This window comes from Artemia franciscana, chromosome 21 (genome assembly GCF_032884065.1).
Source record: "Artemia franciscana chromosome 21, ASM3288406v1, whole genome shotgun sequence".
In the NCBI taxonomy this organism is placed as follows: domain Eukaryota; kingdom Metazoa; phylum Arthropoda; class Branchiopoda; order Anostraca; family Artemiidae; genus Artemia; species Artemia franciscana.
In genome coordinates, this window is record NC_088883.1 from 2,731,081 (window position 1) to 2,748,443 (window position 17,363).

A 17,363-nucleotide genomic window follows, 5' to 3' on the forward strand; every position below is an offset into this window, starting at 1 on the left:
TAATTGTAAATATCTATACATTTGTAAATTTAATATTTTTAGCCACTGTACTACTAATCTGTGTAAATGCCCCCATGTTGATATTTGTTTTAAAAATATTTAGGTGGGAGAGGCTTTGGATGTGCAAAAGCTCATAATGAATTGCTCATTAAGGGTCATAGTAGGTTCCACAAAACAGGGCTGCCCAGAAGCCTCCTTAATTCTGCTAATTTTAGCAATGATTTTTTAGACCATCACTTATCCAGAGTATATCCCTGCCTCTATCAGCTTCCAAAGCCCCTTCCTTATTTTTTCAGGACTGCCCACCCTCCCAACCATCCTACTGCCTGCTTTCAAAGGAGTTTCCTATGAGGAGAGGAAATTTTTCGTGAAGGATAAGCCATATTTAATGGTATTATTTAAAAAAAAAAATCATAAATAAAGTTAAAAAACTAGTTTTTTCAACTGAAAGTAAGGAACAACATTAAAGCTCAAACAAAACAGATACTGTATATGAAGGATGCTACCCCTCTTCAATGCCTTGCTCTTTATGATGTAGTTTTTTTAGAACTTTTATAAATGCTTGTTGTTGCAATTAAACAGCCCTTGTGTTTCAGGAGTAATTCTAAAAGAGTTGGTACAAAAGTAAAACCTTAGCATAAGGAGCATAATATTAAGGAGGGGGCAACCTCTCTAATATACATAATAATTTTTGTTTATTTTGAGTTTTAATATTACTCCTTACTTTCAGTTGAACAAATCTTGTTTGTTTTAATTTAGTCAGATAGGGATCCTTGGGTAAAGTCAGTACACATAACTTTGGCTTTACGAATAAGTAGCTCTTCTAACAACCAATGTCTTTCACCTTAAAAATACCTTAAATTACTGTGATGCCAGGGTTAAGGGCACCAACTGCATACTATTGCCTGAATCAGGGTTTGGCAGACCCATCCTTGTTGAGATTGATTCTATGCTGTCGATGCTGGTTGAGCTCAAGTGTTTCTTGCTTAGACCCTTCCACAAGCTTATAACATAGGTAGAGAAGAAAAGGGCTCCTTTTTCAAGGAGCCCTCAAGACACAGACACTCAGCACTTGCTATTTTTCTAGTATTGCCAGAATCGCAGCACAGCTTTGATGAATGATCTCTGATGTAAAGCAATTGGTCAGACTGAAACATGTTTTGTCATCATCAGACTGTAGATTACCAGTCATAATAACGCCTCCTTTTAGTCAACAATACGAAAAATTTAACTGTTTGATAATATGTAATGATCATGTATACTGTTTGTCTTTGATACCCTTCAGACGTTTTACTGTACATCTCTGTGTAGATTGAAGAACCATGTGCAGATTGACACACCCAACTCTAATCAGGACTAAACCAGGCAATTGTAGAACTTACTAATTGCTGTTAGAGGTGTGCTTGTTATGTACATTTGATGATTCGAAGAGCGAGGTTGGCCTCTGCTGCTACAATTTGGGTATGGTAATCAAATTTAAGTCCAATGTTTACAATAGGCCTGGCCCCAAGATCTCTCTTTGGAGGGCTTACTGAAAAGGGTTGACTTACTCCAAGATTTAATAATACAATCATCAACGTTTGACTGCAATATGGGTATTCTCTGCCTAGTTTCAAAATATACCAATAAGCTAAGAGTTGCCATGCTATAGGCTGAGCTTACTTGTTATGCTTCCAAGTGTATCATCAACACTGAATCCAGCATGGGTCAATAACAGTTCCCTGAAATATCTCACTTAGTATGTCAATAAATGAGACTTGGTGCCATGGAGTCAGTGCCTTGATTGTGCAACCTTTGCTGAAAGGTTTAACTCTGTTCTTTCTCTTCTTCAAGAAAAGCCAGTATCCCATTTATTGCAGCTATCTCTATTCCTATTGCTTTCAATTTTACTGGAGCCTCCAGTGATAAAATTGATCAAATGTCTCAGCAATATGTGCTGAGACATGTACAAACTGTCATGTCACAAACGCTAAGGCATGTACAAACTGTCAGCTGGTTGTCATAATTTCACCAGCATTTACAGAATTCACCCTAATAGTTGAGTCTAATTTCTCATCTGTGGTAAATTATTAAAATGAGGAGAGAGACACAGGACCAAGGAAGAATTCCAGTGCAACTGTAGACATGCAAAAGTCCCAATGTGTTTCCAGGATTAGGCTATCTAGCTGCCTGAGATCGTTTTAAAATCCTTAAATCTCAAAAATGAACAAAACCATCTTTTCATTAGTTATAAAATAAGAGTTAGTAAGTTTTTAGGGTTCTGGGGTGTTAATGGGCAACTTAAAAGGAAAAGCCAAATACGATTTATTTCCAAAAAAAGCTATTACAAGCCTATTGGACAAAGAGTCCATAAAGTACAGCAAAAAAAAAAACAAGACAAATATAACAAGACATGGCAAAAAGGAAAAATCTGAGTTTAAAATAGATGAAACTGATAGAACTTATAAAAGAATTAAACCCAGGAAAAAGTTCTTCCACCTCTTTGTGGCAAAATTGCCACAAATTGGGGCAAATGGCTCCAAGAGCTAAGAAGACCTTTTGCTCCAGATTCAAGAAAGATGTCTTGCTACCATCAATTTTATACCAAGACTCCCTTTAGAACCTGGAACTTTGAATTTTTCCAGGATCAAAATATGAAGGTGGCCATCTTTTTCCCCCATTTAATAACGTTTAGAATTCTTACAAAATTGAAAAATTTGTCTGTTAGGTGAATTAAATATTCAGGATTTGAGGGTTTCTTGAAGACAAAATTTTCCTGAATTAAATTTCAGGAAAAATTCTACCTTGTCTACAAAAAAGTTGTGTCTTGGATAAAAAAAGTTATGACAACTTTGAAAATCCTTTCTAAGCAAAAAAGTAATTTTGTTTGTAAGATTGTTCATTTCACCCTGCAGAATTTTCATATTACTACTTAATTAAAATGCAAGAGGTTTTAAATCAGAAATTTCCAAAATGACTAAAGTAATTGCAATTTGGCACTTGAGATTGAATTTTGAAGAAATATTTCAAAGAAATATAGAAAAATGCGCAGTTTTGTTCCCTGGTTCATGTAGTCTGTTTCATAATTGTCTTACCCTGTTCAAATTTCGATTTTTCGTCTTGTATAGTTTTGAATCTAGTGATCTACTACTACTACTACTAATAACTCACTGCAGCACCAAGCCGCCTGAGGCCAACACAGCTACGCAGGCTTCTCCTCCAACCTAATCTATTTAAAGCCTCCCTCTTTACACCCTCCCAGGAAGTTCGCATTTCCTTTAAATCTTCATTTATGACATCCTCCCAACCCAGACAAGGACGACCTGCTTTCCGTGTAGCCCCAGACGGTTGGCCAAAAAGGACAATCTTCGGTAATCTGTCATCCTTCATCCGTAGAACGTGGCCTAGCCATTTCAACCTTTCTTTCATTATAGCCCCAGAAAGCGGGATTGAACCACACTTTTCGTACAACCTACTGTTTGAAATACGTTCAGTCAGCTGGGTACCCAGAACGATCCGTAGGCAATTTCTCTGGAAAACATCTAGTAAATTTTCATCTGCTTTTTGGAGCACCCATGCTTCAGAGCCATATTTGACCACTGTCATCACTGTAGCTTCCAATATTCTAATCTTGGTTTGTAGACTTATCTTTCTATTCTTCCAAACTTTTTTTAACTGTGAAAAAACACCCTGAGCCTTAGCTATTCTACTTTTAACATGTTCACTGCTCCCACCATCTTTTCTAATAATACCACCAAGGTAAATGAAGGTCCCAACCTGATCAATCTTTTCGTTACCTAATGTCACCTGTTCATCCTCACTTATTCCTAGCCTTAGTAACTTGGTCTCCTTAACATTAATTTTCAAGCCTATTTTAGCACCCTGAACTCGCAAAACCTCTAAAACTTCATTCATTTTGCTCACACTTTCATCTAATACGCTTAAATCATCAGCATAATCTAAGTCCGGGAGTGTTTTTCCTCCCCATTTGATTCCATGGTCTCCAATTGCCTTTCCTGTGCTCCTTAAGACGAAGTCCATCAAAATGATCCCTATAAAGAGGGATAGAACACAACCCTGCTTAACTCCTGATTTAATACAAAACCAGTTGCTAACCTCATTTCCTACCTTAACCACAGCAGTATTATTCTCGTACATAGCACAAATCACTTTAATGTATTTTTCTGGTATACCTTTGTTAACGCTCTTCTATCAACAGAATCGAAAGCTTGCTCATAATCGATAAAACTGAGGGCCAAAGGTGTTTGACAGCAAAGGGACTTCTCAATTATTAACCTAAGAGTGAAAACTTGGTCGACACATCCTCTACCTTTTCTAAAACCGCATTGTTCTTCCCTTAAAACTTTGTCTACAGCATCTTTCAGTCTAAAAAGTATCATATTACTCAGTAATTTGCTACCTACAGAGACCAGACTAATGCCTCGATAATTACGACACTCACTCTTCTCACCTTTCTTATACAGTGGTTTAATTAAGGTTTTCCTAAAATCATTGGGTACTTCCCCTTTTTCAAAAATCATGTTCATAATCTTCAGTAGCTTATTCCTAACCTCAGAGCCACCATATTTAAGAAACTCATTAATAATACTATCAGCACCTGGGGCCTTATTATTTTTTAATCCTTTTAGTACTGTCGCTAATTCTTCCTCACTAAACAAATCTTCCTTCACATCCAAGGTATCACAAAATTTTTCTTTTTCATCCATATCTTTTTCTGGAACTGTATCTCGGTTTAGCACATTCTCAAAATGTTCCACCCATCTATCTTTAACTTTTTCCTTATCACTAATTGCGGCCCCATTTCTATCTTTAACTGAGACTAGTCCGGATTGGCTACTCGCTTTCAATTTATTAACATGCCAGTATAATATTTTACTATTATGCTGTCTAGCCGCATCTTCCAGATCTTCAGCAATTTTATCCATGGCCTCCACTTCACATCTCCTTAGTTCATATTTTAATACTTTCTCCATTTTCTTTACATTCCTTTTGTTTTCATACGACCTATCACTCAGATAATTCTTATACAAACCCCTTCTACTCTCTATTAAACCTAAAGCTTTTCCACTAGTATTCCTAGTTGCAGTCTTAGCACTCTTCCATAGGACACCATCAGCAACCTCAAAAATTGTTTTTCTTGAATTATTCCATCCATCATCCACATTATCAAATTTTAAACTCTGAAGTTTAGTATTCAACTGTTGAATAAGCTTTAAATTAAGCTTAGACACTACTAGATAGTGATCTTTACTTTCAACATCAATAACAGCACTCCTATAAACCCTAGTATCTTGTATTGATCCTGCTAGTCTTCTGTTTACAATAACATAATCAATAAGGTTTGCTGTCTTACTATCACGTGAATACCATGTCAACTTACGGGCCATTTTGTGACCAAACACCGTATTGGTTGTAACTAGGTTGTTTTACATACAAAATTGCAAAACAAGAAAACAATTCAGTTGCCCTCCATCACAGTTGTATTTCAGCTCTAAAGTGAAGTAGAAGTTAATTTAAGGATAAAAAAAGCCAGTTATGTTTTCATTGACAAAAATTTAGATGTATAACAATAATAAATATGACACTCTATATCAATTTTGACTCGCAAAAAGAATCTTAGTTTTTAATATGAGGCAGTGTTAATTTAAGCTCGTGTTGAAACTTATTCTGGATAAAGTAAGGGATCTTATTTTTGTTTACAAGAACACAAGAAAAATAATATGAGATATAGTTCATCAAACAGCTAATGTGGCCTTGGACTCTGGTGTTTGTGTGGTAATTTTGCCCGAGAGTTTCAATTTTGATTTTGTCAGAATGGTTTTGCATGGAACTGTTGCTGGAATTCTGCTTGGGTTTGTGGATACTGTGTACGAATACTCTGCCTTGACATTTTAGTCTCTTTTGCACAAGAACTTCGGCTTGACTGCCGTTTTTTACCATTTTGGAGGAGGGTTTAGTCACGGCAGTTTTACCGGCACTGTTGCTTGGATTTTTTAATGGCTCTTTTACCAAGACGTAATCTTTTTACAGTTCTCTAAGAACTTCTAATGAGATTCCATTTATTTCTGTTTTGGTGTGGTGATTTTGTCAGAATGGTTACGTAGAAACTGCTGCTTGGGTGCTGCTTATACAGCTACTTCAGTGACTATTATGCCGAAACATTTTATTGCCTTTTTTTTACATATACAGCAATCTGGATCCTGTTAATTCCAGTTTTTGAGCAACTTTCCTCGTACGCTTTGTTTATCTTTTTTCCTACAGGAGCTACTCCTTGGATACCACTTATTCTTGTTCTGTTTTTTTTTTGGCAATTTTTCCAAAATGTTTTGCAAAATGTTTTATATCTAATGAAAATAATAAACAATAGTACACTTACAATAAAAGTTCTCGGTTAAAAAATTTTTTTTTTTTTTCAAAATAGCCTAGGCATCATTACTTCTTAACGAAAAGTTCAGCCAAGACTCTTCGTTAAGAAGTAATGATGCCTAGGCTATTTTAAAAAATGGACCGAGAACTTTTATTGTGCGTTATTGTTTATTATTTTCTTTACTGAAGACGGCCGAAATATTCAAATAGGTATTGTTCGTTCACTGTCTTGGAAAAAAAGTCCTCATTATTCTCTCTTCTGTATTTGTATTATGGAAAGGCAGTGTGGTCTTTGTCATTATTTAAGTATTCTTTATCTTTTACAGGAACTGGGTGACTATTATGCCTAAACATTTTATTACCTTTTTTACATATACAGCCGTCTGGATCTTGTTAATTCCAGTTTTTGGTCAACTTTCCTCGTACGCTTCGTTTATCCTTCTTCCTACCGGAGTTACTCCCTGGATACCACTTATTCTTGTTTTTTTTGGCAATTCTTCCAAAATGTTTTTAAGTCTTCTTCTTTGTTTTCTTTTTTTGTTTTTGTTTTCTTTTTTTCTATACAAGCCTTCTTTATCTTTTATAGGAACTGCAGCTTGGATGCCATTCATTCCCGTTTTTGCACGACAAATCGGGATATCAGAAGTGGGTGTCGGAGCTATGTACGCAGCTTTTCCGTTTGGAGGCCTGATACTCCGTCCAATCTGTGGTGCAATAGCTGACAAATTTCAAATTCATAGGTTTATTTTCCTCTTTTCAATTTTGGTCATGACACTTGGCTTTGCTGGCCCAGGATTTATCCCTCGTATGTCCCTATCTTTAATATCCTTCTTTTTGTTGTGTTTGATACCTATTAATGTAGGTTTCGCATGCTAGTAAATGTTTGACTCCCAAAATTGATACTGCTGGTGCTTGCTTAGCTGGCAAAAACTAGACCTTTCTTTGTAATGCACGAATAGGTCAGTCTACTTATCCAAATTTTCGGTTCGCTTATTTCTTTTTCTTATTGTTTTTAATTTCAGTAGTTATTTTCAATATTGCTGTTTTTGAAGTGCCTTGTCTTTTTCTTCTCTTTTCTTTGATTTTCACTTTCTCTTTCCTCTTTAGAACTTCCTTTTTGATTATTGTTATTATATTTAATCAGCAAAGAATGTTTTACTCTGCAATTAGCCGGCGAAAAACTAGACCTTTTTTATAATGCTGAAATAGGTAAGTCTGCTTATCTAAATTTTCAGTTCGCTTCTTTCTTTTTCTTATGGTTTTTAATTTCAGTGGTTATTTTCAATATTACCGTTTTTGAAGTGCCTTGTCTTTTCTTCTCTTTTCTTTGATTTTTACTTTCTTTTTTCACTTTACAACCTCCTTTTTGATTATGGTTATTATATTTACTCAGCAAAGAAACTTTTTTTTTGTGTTTTATTTAAACACCTCCAGATTTAAAAATAACAATTTAGTGCGATGTTTTTAGAAGAAAGTGATCATACTTCTTCAATAAAAACTTAGTTGATTATTTCTGTTTAATAAGAACGTTTTTTTTCTAGAAGTTTCGTTTATCGAGAGCAATCTTTCATGTTCCTATGTTTTTAAATTAAAAGTAAAATGATAATTTATTCTACCTCTTGAAGATTTACTTAATTATTGTTTTGAATTTGTGGAAACGTTCATCTTCTCAAAAAGATAAGAAACCAGCTGAATGAATTTTTCGTCTAGATTTTCTGAATTTTGGTACAAAGCTTTACATCCCTAAAGTCAAATAGCGATCATTTTTCATTTGTTAATTTAATATTAAACTTTCTGACGCTTAAAACCTCCTGATTATGGATGGTCGACACGTCCTCTACCTTGTCTAAAACCGCACTGTTCCTTTCCCTAAACTTTGACTACAGCATCTCTCAGTCTAAAAAGTATCATATTACTAAGTAATTTGCTACCTACAGAGACCAGACTAATGCCTCAATAATCACCACACTCATTCTTATCACCTTTCTTATACAGTGGTTTAATTAAGGTTTTCCTAAAATCTTTAGGTACTTCCCCTTTTTGAAAAATCATTCATAATCTTCAGTAACTTATTTCTGACCTTCTGTTTAAGAAACTCATTTACCACACTATCAGCATTTGGAGCTTTATTATTTTTTAAACCTTTTAGTACTGTCGCTAATTCTTCCTCACAAAACAAATCTCCCTTCACATCCAAGGTATCACAGACTTTTTCATTTTTTTCTATATCTTTTCCTGCAGCTGTGTCTCGGTTAAGCACATTGTCAAAATGTTCCGCCCGCCTCCCTTTGACTCTTTCCTTATCACTAATTTGTGGCCCCGCTCCTGTCTTTAACTGGGACAAGTCCGGATTGACTACTCCCTATCAGTTTATTAACATGCCACTATAATATTTTACTATTATTCCATCTAGTTGTATCTTCTAGATCATTGGCAGTTTTCTCCATTGCCTCCACTTCACACTTCCATAGTTCATATTTTAATGCTTTCTCCATTTTCTTTACATTCCTTTTGTTTTCATATGATTTATCACTCGGATAATTCTTGTATAAGCCCCTTCTCCTCTCTATTAAACATAAAGCGTTTTCACTAGTATTCCTAGCTGCAGTCCTAACTTTCTTCCCTAAGACACCATCAGCAACTTCACAAATTGTTTTTATAAAATTATTTCGACCATCTTCAACATTTTCAAACTTTAAACTCTCAAGTTTAGTATTCAACTGTTTCTGGAAAGTTTCTCTCAAATTCTTATCCTGGAGTCTACCAACATCATAATTTTCCGGGAGGTAGTTAACCTTCCGAAATTTCAGCTTTAAATTAACCCTAGACACTACTAGATGGTAATCTTTACTTTTAACATCAATAAAAGCAATCCACACCCTAGTATCTTGTATTGATTCTGTCAATCTTGGGTTTCCTATAACATAATCAACAATGTTTGCTGTCTTACCATCACGTGATTACCGTGTCAACTTATGGGCCATTTTGTGAGCAAACATTGTATTGGTTATAACTAGATTGTTATACCTACAAAATTGCAGAAGTCTGTTCCCATTACTGTTTTGTTTTCCTACACTAAATTTACCTAGGCTAGGATACCATCTATCCCTAATTCTACCGATATGGGCGTTAAAATTGCCTAGTAAAAACACGATATTTCTACCTGGGACCCTGTCTTTTTGCTCCTGTAACTGTAAGTAAAGTAAATACATTGAATATAATATATTTACTACATTTGTTCCTCCATTTTCTGTGTAAATACATTAAATATAATTTTTGTCCAAAAATTATTTTATTTTATTATTTTATATTATTTCTTTGTCATAAAAAGAATTTACTTTTAGAACGTTTCTTCAACGCGGATAAAATATCCTCGCTGTGCATTCCCCGTGGAATATTTCCTGCGGACAATTCCACCTGGAAAATTATTCTTAGCCTACTTTCATTTAAAAAATGACTTTTTTTTATTTAATATTGGTCGTTTTTTAATTCCTCCATCGACACCCCTCCATTGTCAGATTCTTCCTGCCACGTAAAATCCCCTCCCCCCCCAAAAAAAAAATCCCTCTCGATAATTCCTTTTGGGCAAAACCTTAACTGCACTATACCAACTCCCCTTCTTGCACACTCTCCTTTCAGATTTTCCATCTGACAGTTTGTAGTAAGAAATGTAAGAAAAGAGTGACTAGCCCCAATGGTAACCGATATTCTTAAAAAAAAAAATTTGATTGAAATAGAAACATCTGAAGAACTGGCTTTTCTTCATAATCCCTAATATGTAACATCCACTAAATTTAAAATTATCCATCAGAAGCTACCAGCCGGACTAAAAATTGTCTGATCTTTAAAAAGGGGGAAACATCCTCATAAGGTCAAGGAATCATAATAAAAATAGCATCATCAGAATCAAGGTATCAGAGAACTCTACTATGGAGGTTTCAAGCCCCATCTGCAAAATTGTAGAATTTTGTATTTTTGCTATAAAAAAGACCACGGATTGGTTTTATTTGTTTATTTTTCCCAAAGGTGATCGCATCGAACCAATGGTCTTAGTAGATTGGGAGAGGAGTCAAGTGAACGAAAGATAATAAGTTTTAGTTCCTTTTTTAAGACACAAAAAAGAATGGAGTGCAACTAGCTCCCCTCCCACGCTCCTTCTTCCTCAAGACCAACTGATCAAAATTTTGAGAAAACTAAAGCAATTATTTTTCATCGTTTTAAGTTTCAACTTCGCTCCTTATTTTTTCCAACTAGTAAGAGAAAATGCTCTGAATTCAGCGGGATAACGGGGGAGAGATAGTGGGGGACGCCTGTTCCCGGGCGAAGCCTCATATTAGGTGTCAAACAAAGGTTTTTTCAATACTAGGCTCTTGCAATGTTTTTTTTTAGTGGAGGGAGGGGGATTGAAAATCCAACAGTGGTTCTGGGCGCTGAAAACCCTAGCTACCACTACCTGTATCTGAAAATTGGTGGTGTGGGGAAAAAAAGTGCACGAAACTCGCGGAAACCTATATTGTCCAGTGTGCGGTACAAGTTCTATGTCTCCAGAAAAATCGTAATAAAATGCATACTATTGGAGCCTAAAAATGGTCTTCCCTCCAAGTTCAAATTGCTGCTCTCTCCTGAGGATTTGAGTTTTCAAATCTAACATCTTAAGCTCGCTGAAGAGGATATAAGTGAATTCAACAATTAATTCTCCTTTTTTTATACATAATTAAATAATTGTGTTTTCTCCCGTCGGTTCTTTCAAGTTTCTTGTCTGATGTTGGTTGTATCTTAAAGACGTTTTTTTTCGAAAGCGAAGATAAAATTAAATCTCAAACAAAAACAAGTCAAGCTATGAAAGACTTTGTCATTTGAAAACAAAATGAAGAAATGTGTTATTTTTTTCTGCGGCACTTTTTTCTTTGTATTTTCGTCTATTTTCTTAATTTCATTTCATCTCTCTTGGCTCATATTTAAATAGTGTTTTCTCCTAATTAAACGTAAAAGTTATGTAAGGGTGTTCCCCGTGGTAACGAATTAAGTTATTTTATTTTGAGTTGACCAAATATATATTAGATTTAAATAATATTTAATATTAAAATTTATTTAAATAATATAATTTAAATAATTCAATAATATAATTTAAATAATTTATTTACATCTTAGATTTAATAGTTTATATAATTTAAATAAATAATTAGAGATTTAAATAATATAATTCAAATACTTGGCAGCACGCTTCTGTAGGAGTGTCTTCTCATCGAAATTTGACACTTATCCTGGCAAAGGAAGAAGTTGTATGGGTTTTTTTTTTGCTCCCTTAAAATGTAAACAGATTATGCTTTGACACGTTTTTAGCTCATAACTAAAGCAACAGAATTTGTTTTTCCTTTTTTTGTCAAATTTAAATTGTTGTTTTGCCAAAATGTCAGGTTGTCGAAACAATTTTGATTGCAGGTAAGCTTTTCCTGTGTCAATTAAGTGATTCAGTGGTCAAATTAACTGCTCTGGTTGGAGATATCTGGATGGCAATTCAGGTAGTTGCTAAGGCCCTCCTCCAGTACGGTCATAGCAGTGCAGAAATCATTGAAGATTCAACTTCTTTTTTAGTTTTGCTCTTGAAAATTTGTCCTTACTACCTCAAACTGATGAATACGCCATACAGGTATATGCCTAGCAAAAGAGTACCTAAAATTTGGGGGTTGGTCAGACTGGGACCTGCCTGTTAAGTAGATTCCCATAAAACGTTATGGAGCTGATCAAAGTGAGCCAAATTGTGTTACGGTATTGTTTCACAAGTAAATAATTGGATTGACGAGTTACCAGTGTCTTCATTAGTCGAGCCATTGTCGACTTATAGTCGGACGATTGCTTCTGGGGAAGTGTTAACTGCCCCCTTTTGATAAGGGGCTGGAAAGTTTGTTCAGTCTGTCATTCTGGATGTTCACAGCTGATTGATTATTTCGGCTAGTGCTCGGCATTTTTTACCTGTCAAATAAAATGACAAATAGCATTCTTGACAATCAGCTAATTAGAACACTGGAATCAGAGAACTCCTTCTTCAGTGAACGGAGAACGACTCAGAGAACGACTTCAGATTCAGAGGACGATTTCAGAGAATTTCGGATCCAGAGAACCACTTGGTGATGGCAATGGCAGTGCGAGAGATGGATTCCATTTTTATATTAATGCACGCAAAATGAGGATCATTTGAATGTTGATCATTATTGATCAAATTGATCAATATTGATCATCCAAATATTGATCAAATGAGGATCAATACAATCCTGCTTTGCTGTAACTATATTCCAAACACAATGCTTAATATCATTGTGCCATCAGTCTCAGTTGTGACAAGGAACATTTCTAAACAAGGAATGGGTGTTTTTACGGTGAGTTTAGCACGACCAAGGGGTGAACAAAGGTTGAATGGTCAAGTTTGCTCAATCAGGCAAAAAAAAAATTAAGTTTCGATTCAAAAATTAAAGTTTCGAAGTCATACTGAAAAGATTGTAGCTAGTGCGAACCGCGCTTTAGGGACAATTAAACGAACATTCGCGACTAGATCTCCACGAACAATCACCAAGCTATACAAGAGTTGTCAGATCAAGGCTAGAAACTGGCATGTCAATTGCATATCCCTTCTACAAAGTTGACAAGGACATGATAGAGAAAGTACAGAGGAGAGCAACAAACATAGTAGACGGGTGCCAACATCTATCTTAACCAATGAGACTGCAAACTCTGAACTTATGCAGTATGACTTACCGAAGAAAAAGGGGTGACATGATTAACACTTACAAATTGATTCACAACAATCCAATTCATGGTCTCTTCTTCATCGATTCATCACAGCGGACAAGGGGCCATTCTAAGAAGCTCATAAAGGTCAACTCTCAGAGGAGGGAACGCCATCACTTCCTAAACAACCGGGTAGTAGACCAGTGGAAACTCCCTGGGCAATCATACTGTATCCAGTAAGACCGTCAAAGAATTCAAAGTCTCACTTGACAAGGAGTGGAGCAATAAGGAATGGAGGCTGGAATAGGACACCTTTGAGTTCCAAACCAGAACATAAACCCTAGTCAATAAAACCAACTCAATATTCAACACAATTCCGAATCGATCCACATTGCAATTTTTGAAGAAATGCTGAGCAATGCTACAGGATGGAAAATCGTTCAATTGCTCCAAGTTGCAATTTAAGGTAATTATAATTCAAATGTCCAGAGACTGTTTAGCTGTACTTTTGCGTGGCAGCCAGTGCTATTGAGTGTACAGAAAAACTTACGCTTACTTGAAATGATTCGGATCCAGTCTTGGTAAAGGTCTTTATGGAAATCTGAGTAGCTGCACGTAAACAGAAAAAAAATCCCTCAGAAGAATCAAAGAAGACTCACAGAGAGAAGAGCAAAAAGGAGAAGAAAAGAAAATATAAATAAAAGAAAAACTGTAGAAAGCAAAACTAGATAGATTGAATAGACTAATTAATTAAGTAGATGAGTAGATTAAATAGACTTCATTAAAATAATAATAATATATATATATATATATATATATATATATATATATATATATGTATATATATATATATATAATAAATAGATAAAAATAACATCTAAGAAGCCAAAGAAATTTGAACAATTTTCTTTTACAAATCGAATGAGTGGCACCTTCGAGCTGATCCGGGCAACTTATTCCACACAATATGACTCGAAATTAAAGGATTAAAATCTGACCTTTCTCACGGAGTAAAAGGAACTTGAATATGACTTTTTGTATTGCGAAGATTATAATTATTCTGATCAGAGGTAAAAGATGGCGAAACACTAAGGGGATGGGGGAGGTCATCATGAAGCTGAGAAACAGTAAAATATGCACACGAAAGAATATACAGTGACTGGAGATCAAGTAAAGGGATAACTCCTGAACGATTAGTTTCCTGAATGAGTTTTCTAGGTTTATTGTAAACCTTAGGAAGCGGTTTTAACAGTGAAGGGAAGGTTGACATCCATACTATTGGACAGTAAGAAACGTAAGATTGGATCAAGCAGGGAAAAAGAATTTTCAAAATTAATCAAGAAAAATATGTTTAAGTTTCCTTAAAATGCAGAGACTCCTGCATATTTTCATTTTAATCAAATCAATGTGAAGTTCGAAAGAGAGCTTTTCATCAACGAGAGTGCCCCCAAAAACCGAACATATCGATCTTTAGATCTATGAATTATCCCATTTGGCTGGTGAATTTCAGATAACTGGGGATAAATCTGATTAACACGCGAAAACATCAAAACTGGACTTAGAAAAATTTAGGATGAAATAATTAGCGTCAAGTCATAAAATTACATTCGCAAACAAATTTTGCATCGAAGCTCCGATTCACAATTACCCGATGTGCCAAGTGTGCTGTCATCAGCAAAACAAACAAGGACATCAGATGATGGCGAACTATGGTTGGCATTATGGACATGGGAAGGCTTAGGATGACAAAGTGTACAGCAATTAATAATTTTCTACTTTTTTACTACTTAAAAATATCATTTGTATAAATAGAAACTAGAACATGCCCTAAACCTGATCCCTGGGGGACGCCAAATTTCGCTTATGATGGTGAACCGAAAAGTGGATCAACCAAAATTAACCTATTATTCAAATAAGACTGCAACTAAGAAAATATTTTACACCTAATGCCAAATTGAGACATCTTCAATAGAAGAACTTCATTGGTTAAGGAATCAAATACCTTACGAATATCCAGGAATTTAGCAGCCGGAATTAATCCCAAATCTAATTCAGCGTGTATAAAACTCAAAAGGGTCATACAGGCATGTTCAGTAGAGTGCTTCATTCGGAAAACAAATTGAAAATCATGAATAATTGTTATGGATTTTAGAAAAGTAAGGAGACGAGAAACCATAACCTTTTCAAAGATTTTACTAAATACTGATACAATTGAAATTGGTCGACCATTTGCTGGATCATTTCTTGGTACACCTTTGTACAGAACAATAATACGAGCACGCTTGAGTTCATCCGGTAAAACTTTAGATTCAAATGAAAGATTAACAAGTTTTGTCAGTCACCAGACTATTGAAGGAAGAATAGATCTAACTACCTTAGCAGGAATAGAATCTGGCCTAGATGACGACGGGTTTTCCAAGCGAATAGCAATTTTAGTGATTTCACTTACTGTAACTGGCTGTAGAAACATAGACTTAACACGAGACGGCCCGAGGTAAGATCTAAAGTCCGGGATAGGCCAAGACAAAGTAACTGTTGAAGCAATATTCTCACCAATACTAGCGAAGAATGAAGCCTCTTGGACATGAAGCTCACCCTCTACAGCTTCATCACCAATGACCAGGTTCATGGTTAAAGAGCTTGATTGAGATCTGGGTTTAAGTACAGAATTTATTCCCCTGCAAGCTTTACGAATATAATTGCCATATGCAGCAGATTTGGCTTTCCTACACAAGCAATTATGTATATTCCAGTACATGCTGAATTGATAAAGACGAATAACACAAAGTGTTGTCAATAACATTAGATCTAATTTCTATAAAGTGTGACTCAAAAATACCTTCAAAATTCATTGATAAGTCATCCCACTAGCAATAATGCAAATTACAAGATATATACATGGCAAGACCTCCTGTAGCCATCTTGCAGCGGTTTATTTGTTCCATTTTGTAACCATGGATATCTAATAACGTTTCGTTGCCAGAATCCAAAAACGTCTCACATAAACTAATAACATCAGGCTGTCTATCCGAAACACAAGAAACCCTTAAAGTTAAGCTGAAATGCAGTTAGAGAATAATTTGTCCTCTCCTACAAATCCGAAAAATATTTACTATTACAAATAGAGTTATAATTATCGGATTTTGATTAGCCTGACCAACAGAATTATTTACGATAATACATTAAAAGGATTATTTTCGAGCTCGCAAAGGCTCCTCTCACGGCTTAAAATATTGACAAAAGCAGATTTTACTTTGAGTCGATTTAAGTCACCAGGTGAACAAAAATATAATCTTTACTTAAATCTATTACAAAAAAACAGTAAAAGGATTACAAACACATAAATAACTAATTGCACAGCTGGTATTATTGGAATCAATAATGAGCATGGAAAGAAAAAACAAATAAAAGAGAATAAATAAATAAAAAAATGAAACGAAATGAAAAAGAAATTAAAAAAAATTGAAAAGTAATTACTTGAGGAAGGCATTTACAAATCAAGAAACAAATTAAAAAGTCACATACTAATACATTCATCCAAATAATTTATATTACGTATACGAGTTTCACCCGAGACTTTGGCTAGAACTTGTCCATGATCAGACCAAACACTTCTTGGGCAAAAGCTGCTTCGAGGCACGTTTGATAGATCGTGACGCTTTTTAGTTAGGTTTTCAGACACGAATACACCTGACTTAAGCCAGCTTACTTTATGCTGCTAACACTTTTCGAGCATTATCCAAGCTTGGAAATTTTACTAAGAAGGGGACAATTTTCACATTCTCAGTTTGAGTAGCAAGCATACCGAATCGATTAGCCTTTAAGAGGTCCAATTGTTTGAAATCTTGCAAGCCCATTATTTGTGTTATCACTTCATTAAGATTATCCATCAATTCCACATTGGGGTTTCATTTCGCACCATAGAAAATTAGGGTATCAAGTAGTGTGTCCTGCTCAAGTTGGTGAACCTGTCTTCTATTTTAGAAATTTAATTTTCAAGGAAGTTCACTGCACTATAAAGTCTTTGAAGGGTTCTTATTCGATTTTATTCAAATTTGATATTATATTCAAGGGACAAAGAATTATAAACTTCGTTCATAATATTTTCGCTGATAATTTCTGGAGCTTGGCGATCTTTCATTTTGCCTGATACGACAAGAGAAATGGCATTCCTTAGGTTGGACTTAGTGTTCGTTAGTCCCTCTTGAGTTTCATTTATTATTTCATTTTTTAAGTTTTGAATTCGAATTCCTCCAATATCATCTTGGTTT

At 35.0% G+C, this 17,363-nt stretch overlaps 1 protein-coding gene and 1 long non-coding RNA gene across 4 annotated transcripts in view; one reads left to right on the forward strand and one right to left on the reverse strand.

The window, feature by feature from the left end:
• LOC136040775 (uncharacterized) overlaps positions 1-3,438 on the reverse strand; it is a 59,871-nt gene extending 56,433 nt beyond the window's left edge. Inside the window, exon 1 of the long non-coding RNA XR_010620880.1 lies at positions 3,075-3,438. This is a non-coding gene — a long non-coding RNA (uncharacterized LOC136040775). The remainder of the gene's footprint in view (positions 1-3,074) is intronic.
• LOC136040774 (major facilitator superfamily domain-containing protein 6-like) overlaps positions 1-17,363 on the forward strand; it is a 95,081-nt gene that overhangs the window by 4,743 nt on the left and 72,975 nt on the right. For all 3 annotated transcript variants that reach the window (XM_065725099.1, XM_065725098.1, XM_065725100.1), the window contains exon 2: positions 6,953-7,171. In XM_065725099.1, the coding sequence (XP_065581171.1) occupies positions 6,953-7,171 (219 nt within the window). The remainder of the gene's footprint in view (positions 1-6,952; positions 7,172-17,363) is intronic.